Source organism: Montipora foliosa, chromosome 13, assembly GCF_036669935.1.
Source record: "Montipora foliosa isolate CH-2021 chromosome 13, ASM3666993v2, whole genome shotgun sequence".
In the NCBI taxonomy this organism is placed as follows: Eukaryota; Metazoa; Cnidaria; class Anthozoa; order Scleractinia; family Acroporidae; genus Montipora; species Montipora foliosa.
Window position 1 is genome coordinate 1,621,918 of NC_090881.1, and position 7,907 is coordinate 1,629,824.

The 7,907-nt window shown below is 39.4% G+C and overlaps 1 protein-coding gene and 1 pseudogene across 1 annotated transcript in view; one reads left to right on the forward strand and one right to left on the reverse strand.

Annotated features, from left to right (window-relative positions):
- The window catches only part of LOC137982795 (uncharacterized), a 1,553-nt gene extending 679 nt beyond the window's left edge, over positions 1–874 (forward strand). Inside the window, exon 3 of the mRNA XM_068829947.1 lies at positions 712–874. Within this exon, the coding sequence (XP_068686048.1) occupies positions 712–874 (163 nt within the window). The remainder of the gene's footprint in view (positions 1–711) is intronic.
- A 366-nt stretch (positions 875–1,240) lies between these two features.
- Positions 1,241–6,843, reverse strand: LOC137982796 (uncharacterized; annotated as a pseudogene).
- Between the last annotated feature and the right edge of the window lie 1,064 nt (positions 6,844–7,907).

Genomic DNA, 7,907 nt, shown 5'->3' on the forward strand with positions numbered 1-7,907 from the left:
CCTAAATTTGTATTCGTAAAACACACGATGTAGCTATGCAAGTGATGTGTGAATTTCCTTTTGGATACCTAATTCCCAGAGGACTTCGGTTTATCTCTATTTTATTTCTTTAATTGGGGTTACCAATCGCCAGGAAGTCTAATAGCTAAAAACCTCTCGAATTTATTGAACTTGCGTGGCTTGTTGTAGTTTATTTTAAAATCACATTTCCGGCATGCATACATGCATAATAGACCAAATGTCATCTTCCAAAGATACCAGCAAAGGAAAAAGTACCGAGACAACAATGCCGCTCTCATCCCTTTTAAACCCTGTGTTGTTTTACTTGCCTTGATTGTCAGGAAGGGGTGTATAGTATTCTCAGCTACCTTTCATAATTTTCTGATTATGCACCTATCAATGTCAAGCCGGCAAGGGGGGGACATAGGGCGGGACATAGGGCGGGATTTTGATGAATCGCTTTGGCCCGGGGGTAGGGCATTTGAATTATCTTGCTGTCCCTGGGGTATGGATATTTGAATATTTTTCGTGCCCGTGACCACAAATCATTTCTCGGGGTGGGAAATGTCAGTTATATTTGACCTCACATTTTTGCCTGGGGATAGGGAATTTGACATCAAGTTTTTGGAAAATGTCAAAATCCCGCCCTATGCCCGTTTCCCCCCCCCCCCCCGCCGGCTTGACATTGATAGTTGCATTATTGTTCATTAGATTTCTGAGAGCAGTAGCATACAGATGGCTTGTCCGATGGATATGTGGATATATGGGATGGGACAATGCAAGACCTCTTCCAGCATGCGTTTATGAAGACATCCGCCAAAAATTCCAGTCTGCCCAAGTACATGGATATCAGTCTGCAGAACAGCGCAACTAGCACTAACTTATTTTTTATCCATGCAATATGTGAAATATTGTTATTGAGAATTTGTAATTTTTATTGTCAGTTCTCATTCTGTAATTTTATATAATTATATTTGACAAGTCAGTTGTTGCTGTTGTTGTTGTTTATTTTACTTGAAACTCATTGAAATTTTATGCCAGTATATCAAACTTAATATTAACAATCGATCCATTGTAAGATTTCAAAACAAGAACTTTTTTCTATCAGCAGTTTTGCAAATATCAGTGTATTACATTATTTACTACAAAAAATGAAACAAAGGGAAACTGAAAGATTGAAAACTCAATTCATTCTTGGATTGCAACATGACCATTGCAAAATTGTTTCTTTTTGTAATGACTACTGGTTTGAGTTACAAGCTTGGTCATCATGGTCCTTCACTGGCTTCCCACATTTACGACATTTGCGCTCCTGCCTTTTTCTTTTCCTTGTGGGCTGAGCTGTGTTTGAGCTTGCTTGCAGGGCATCTTGCTCCTCAGCTATCAGATATAAAACAAAATCGGAGTGGAATTTTATTTTACTAACTGAAATAAAGTCCTTATGACAGCAGAAGATACACCTCCAGGGTTCTCGTAACATCCCAAAGCTTTTTTTTTGAGCAATAAATTTATGTGTTAACAATGACTGCAAAAAATCATTTTTGGGTTACTCCAAGAGAAATAGGATGAGAAAGTTTTAAATCTGGCAGATGGCCTGAGCTTTACCTGGAGGGTAGAGTTTGGTCACCTCCTTTTCCTTTCTTTCTTCATAGCGAACTACTGCCTCAGATTTCTTCACACGGTCGGGAAATTGTGAGTTGAGGAACCTTGGCATTATACTTTTCAGCCACAGTCTTCCGTTTTTCTTCACTCATGGCAAGAAGATCTTTCCATATTTCAGCAACATAATCTATGCAAACAATATATAAAATTTATATGCAGAATGATCATGAGATGTGAAAAATTTAAAACGAAAAAAAATCTGTCACTATTTTTTTGTGTATCCCCTGAAAGAGACCTTGGCAATGTAACAACATTGAAAAACCTACTTAACCCTACATTGTTGTCACATGCAAAGAAGCTTACCATATGTTGGTGGAACAGCAATCTCCCTCACAACTTCCTCACCAAGTTTAAATTTCGGGTAAGTGACTTTATAATAGTCCTTTCCATCCTCTGTTTTTTTGGTTTCTCTGAGCAGATTTTCATTGAAATGAAGGGAGGCGAGAATATGTCTGAGGAGAAAATATAAGCAGAAAACTGTCAAACAGGTTGCCACAAAGTTTTCAACAAGAAACTACTTTTTAATAATTGAAACATAATCTGCCTTCAGTCCTGAGAATAAACATAAATAATTTGGTGTATTAAATTGCCACTACCTGCAAAATGTTCCTAACCAGGAGAAGCAGACCATCTTTGGGTGGAAGTGGTTAAGGGTTGAATGAAACCCTTCCAGACAGCTAGTCTGAGCATCTGGGGACAGCTGCTTGATGTCGTTAACAAGTCTTGTACCTGTCAGTAGCTTGTGTAACTTATTGTATGCAGTAGTCCCTTGCAAGCAAAGAAAAATCGAATTGACTCTCTATGATATAAAAGTTGACCCTCACTTGAAAATTTTTGTGCAAGTTCTCAGTGACCCATGGCAGTTGGCTTTTGTTCTTGGGAAACACAGATATGAAAAGGTGATGCTTAATTAATCTGTCCTAGTTTTATAGTTTACTGTTGGTATTTGCTTAATCTAGGTTCCAGTCCTCTCGCCTTTGTTATATATAAATAGCTGTTTTAAATTTTAATGGTTATTTTTGAAAATGTATGTAGAGTCCATACGACACATCAAGTCATAATCAAAATGTGCAAGTTCAATACATTTATCCCTGCTATGTGTGTCTTATTTTGTTATTCTTTTCTATGAACTGTCAAAATGGAAGGTTGATTTACTTTGTAACATGTCTAATATTAAACAATGCAGTGTACCTATCTTGATCCACCGTCGGTTTTCAATCTCATCGTGTGCACACTTTTTGAAAAGTGGAGAGGTATGATTTTCATGTTTGTTGGCAACATGTTCCATGAACGATTTTCATTTGGCTATGATCATCTCCTGAAATCCTTCCTTGGTGGATGTGGCACACCAGTAGAGATGGTTACGAACTCCTTTTACCCAGTCAGCTATCTTCTCACAGCCCTTCTCTTTGCCCAGCTGCAGCATCTTCTTTCCAATGGATCGAGCAATGTGCCAGATGTCAAAGTAGTGGGCACAACCAGGCTGTCTTTCCCGTATCCATTTGGCAATGCCGGGATGGCGATCAGATATAAAAACTAGAACTGCAAGGCCAACTGATTGAAGATATGAAAATGCACGTTTAGCCCCCTCCAGCTCCATAGGTGAACTGCCACCAGTCTCATTTGCCTGTAATATATTATTATTATAATTATTATTATTAGCATTATCATGATCATTATCTATCATTATCATTATCATTATTATTAGGGAACTGGTCAAAACAACTATACTCAAACAGGACCCACAAAACCACAAAATAGTTGGTGTCTGCCTGCACCCTCCTTGCTTAATGTCAAAAGATGGTGTCTTTGTTGCATAGCCACCCCTCTAACCAGCAGTAGAAAATTACAGTGAGATTCAAACCTCACTTATCTTGTTTGTCATTTAATGCTGACTCTTGCTAGCTGAATATTCCTGTGCCAACTCAAATTTGAAAGCCAATAAAATGTTGTTGGGAATGGTCGAAGATAAGTCGTGTCTCTGAGAACCCCTCCCCCCCCTAAAGGTGAGTCCTGTTCGAGTATAGTTGTTTTGACCAGTTCCCTTATTACTATTACTACCACTACTACTATTATTATTGTTATTGTTGTTGTTGTTATTGTTAATAGGGTGACCATGATGTAGCAATCTAACAGTGAAAACTTCCTTTGCAAAGACTACTGCATTGAATTTACTAACTGAATATGAATGAATAAATGTACCAGAAAAACAAGTAGGGCATAATAGGCATGGAATGTGTATATCTCGATCAATCATAGTTACTTTAATTTCTTTCTCTAAAGACTGGGCATATTTTCTGGGAAAACTATAGTTATCAAGAGGCCCTACAGCTGAACTACCCTCCCCACCTTAGAATGGAGCATGATATTCTTGATCGGGGGGTGGGGTGGACAATAAGAACTGCTAGGAAAAAAGTGCACCTAAGTGCCCATAACAATAATTGTCCAAAGCTACATGTAGTAACACAAGAGAAACATGAAACAAATTGAAAAACAATTCCTGTGCAATCTGATGGTGAAAAAATTCTGGCTCGGAAAAATTTTCCAATCCACCCCATTTCAAAAACATAATTTTGCATTCCTTACAACACTACTTACCTGAAGAAATTCAAAGTGTACCACCTTGAGAATGGTGTTACAGAACATGGTGTAAACACCAAATTTGGCACTGTGGCCCATGGAGTCAAACCGCCCATCACCACTCCACACAGCATCTTTCATGTTCTTGATTTTCCCAATGAGGGCTGCTTGATAACGCTCCCAGTAGTTGAGGACAGCAGGGAACATGAAATTCTTTTGATGAAAAAAGAATGTTCTAGCATTGTACGCTGAAAGGCCCATGTGCTTGAATACCAAGAGAATCTTAGTAATAGACGCTCCAGCCATGAGAATACTGAAGCTTAGCAACACATTCCCCGCAGGGTACCTCCCATTAAATAGCATCGGTTGTGAATTCCATGAATATGAATTGTCCCCACAGATCGAACAGTGTTGGTTCACAATTACCATAGTTCCTCTTTGTTTCATTGTGACCTTGGGTTGGTCCCTCTTACACTTGAAACAAAACAGAGAGAAAAGGCAAAGGAGCTTGGTAAAGAAGACAATGAATTTGGGCTCCTTGTCACACGGTGTTCCTGGTTCAACCCTGCAATCCAAAATAGAGATATCAGCTATTATGAAAATTAAGATTATATACTCCTGCTAGTAGGTAATCTGGGCCAATCACCAAGCTCCTTTGTTGGCAGGGATCATAATTAGCCTGTGGGATAACCTGCTGGACTTTATTTTGTGGATGTAACACACTTCAATTCGATTTACTATCAGAGGTGTGGCTTTTGCCTACGTGTACATATGTATATATGCTCATTTTTCCCTGCCAGCATCCTTTAAGGTCAGCAAGCGTAATGCACAACAACTAAATAATATTATTTACCTCACGGTATTGCTGGAATCAATACCATCACGCTCTTCTTCACTTTGTGAAGAGTAGTCGTCTGTTGATGGTGCACTATCTTCATGTGGGCCCCAGTCAGTGTCCTCCACTTCATCTTGTACATCCTCCCCGAGATCCTCCTTGAGCTCCTCCCTGAGCTCCTCCCCGAGCTCCTCCCCGAGCTCCTCCTCCATCTCAACAGCCAACTCCTCACCCACCATCTCTTCCTCTGTCTCTGATTCCTAATTTTTTGGGGAAAAAGGAAAAATATTTAACTGGATCCTTTTGATAACACATCTGTTCATGAAATCATTTTCATCACACTGACAAACTAACTAGAAAAAAAAAACAAACCTGTACAGTCTGCAACTCCTTCAACTTGTTTTCTAGCTTGCCATACTTCTTTTTAAGGCGGTTATGCTTCTTTGACAATGACCTCGTTTTCTTTGAATACTTCTCACACCTTTCACATTTAGCAGGCTGCGGTGGTGTATGGCTGACTGGGTCATTGGGAGCAGGGCAAGGAGTAGCCTCATCATTGACCTGAGATACAGGACCAGGAGTAGCAGAGGAGGTACAGGTAGCTGGGGACGGTGATGCTGTTAACATCGTATCCAAAGATGTGTTTGGGCTAAGATTTGTTGCATATGTGCTCTCTGACAAGGTGGCAGTGGTGCTGCAGGTTGATGTGGCACTGAGCTTCAGTTTCTTGCTGGGAGGATCATGCATGACCTCTCTGTAGATCTAGAAGTCAATTGCATGAATTATGCATCAGTTCTCTATATGTCACCAGGGACAAAAAAGGCTCAAGTGCTAGAAAAGAAAATATCACCAATTTTCCAAATTCAAAACGGCAAAAGTTTCCTTCGACCAATAAAACAAATGCTTTAATAAAAAAAAAAACATGTACACGCTAAAAACGCGTGTTATTAGTAGAAACTAGGGTAGTAAATGATTTATAGAACAGATATATTTCTTTCTTCAGACTTGAAATACACCAAAATAACGTACAACAGCCTTATCTTAAGCCGTGAGAAAATATATCTGGAATGATTTTCGAAAAGAAATAAACTTATTCGTGAATTTTCTTGAATGCGTTACATGAGCTAAAAGCAAAACAATGCCACGTGCGATGAAATGAGCAACTTCACTTACTCTTCGCCGCTTTCGGTCAGTCAAAGGAGATGTATAGGGCACAACATCAGTCCTGGTTGGTACAGAACCTTTTATCAGCCGTTTTTTTCAATTCAATAGCCTCTCCAGTTGCATCCTTTAAAGTCACCGGCTTGTGCTCGAAACAACTATCGTCAAAGTGAGCGGAACACAGGCATGACGACTTCTTCGGCACGAAATCTTTCCGATTTATCCGCACAAATCGCGTCCATTTCTGCCGCAAACTTTCCTCCTTGGGAAAGTAATGCATGGAAATTCCAGGTGTTCCGGTTTTGTTGGAGCGATTGACTTTATTGGGGCCACCGGCCGCGCAATAATTCTTTGCTCCCTTCTTTGCTCTCTTGTCCGCCATGACACTATCGTCTTCAGAACCACCAAATACGTCACTTCCTGTGTAAGATGAGCGTTTTGACCGCGCACTAAATGGACCCATTTTAGATTGCGAAATCCAAACTTTGAGGTTCAAAAAATTCGACAAGAAAGTGCTTTTAATCGGTTAAAACCGTTTAGCTGTGTTCAGTAAGACATAAGCAAGCAAACAGGGCAAAATTATTTTTTACTTCATAGGCACTTTAAGTCTTCATTGAGACGTTCATCTTCTTTTGAAAGTTGTTTATCTAGGGGTGCCTTTGACAGGGTATCTGCAGTCACCAACTCTTTCCCAGGGACATGTAGTATCTTGAACGAATACTTCATCAGTCTCATTTGAAATCTTTGAATTCTTGGGGGTAGTTCAACCAGCGTCTTTGAACCAAAGAGAGGCACAAGTGGTTTATGATCGGTTTCAATTAGGATATCCTTGCCCAGGAGGTAATCATTAAACTTCTCACATGCCCAGGTAGTTGCAAGTGCCTCCTTTTTAATTTGGGCGTATCTTTGTTTTGTACTGCAAAGACGTGCGTTAAGGATAATTTTTCCTTCCCTCTCTTACAGTGGTGCCATCGTGGAATCTGGTTTAACTACCCTGTACCAAAGAAGAGAAGAGATATCCCAAAGAACCTTCAATGAACTGGCTAATGACAATGAACACAAACTTCACCATCTTCTTCCTATATGATCTAACAGTAACCACGCTACTAGACACCAAAGGAAATTCAACCTACCCAGAGTCAAGACAGAACGATGCAAAAACAGTTTTATCATAAGTCATATTTATAAGTAGTTTTCTTTTTTCTTTTTCAAGATAGCATTTATATATATATATATATATATAAATTTTTATTATTGTAAATATATAAATAATTTATCTATTGTGAATAGTTTGTAATTCAGCCATATGGCTGCAATGAATTATTTTAATAAACTATCTATCTGACTATCTATCTACTGGTCATGGATCTTGACGCGTAGGCAACAGGCTTGTTCTCTTTTTTGTCTTGCTCTTGTAGGAGTACAGCGCCAAGGCCAAATGATGATGCATCGGCTGATACGATGGTGGATTTTTGAGTACCCCTCACACTCTTTCGTCGTGCTCTTTTTGTGTTTTGCCATGGATAAGCATGTCATCTATGATAGAAATATGGCCATCCAATCCTTCCAGGATCTGAGTCATGTTCTTCTGATAATGCTCAGGAGCACACTTGATGCCAAAGGGCATTCGGTTAAAGCAAAATCTTCCGAAGGGTGTGATGAATGTGGT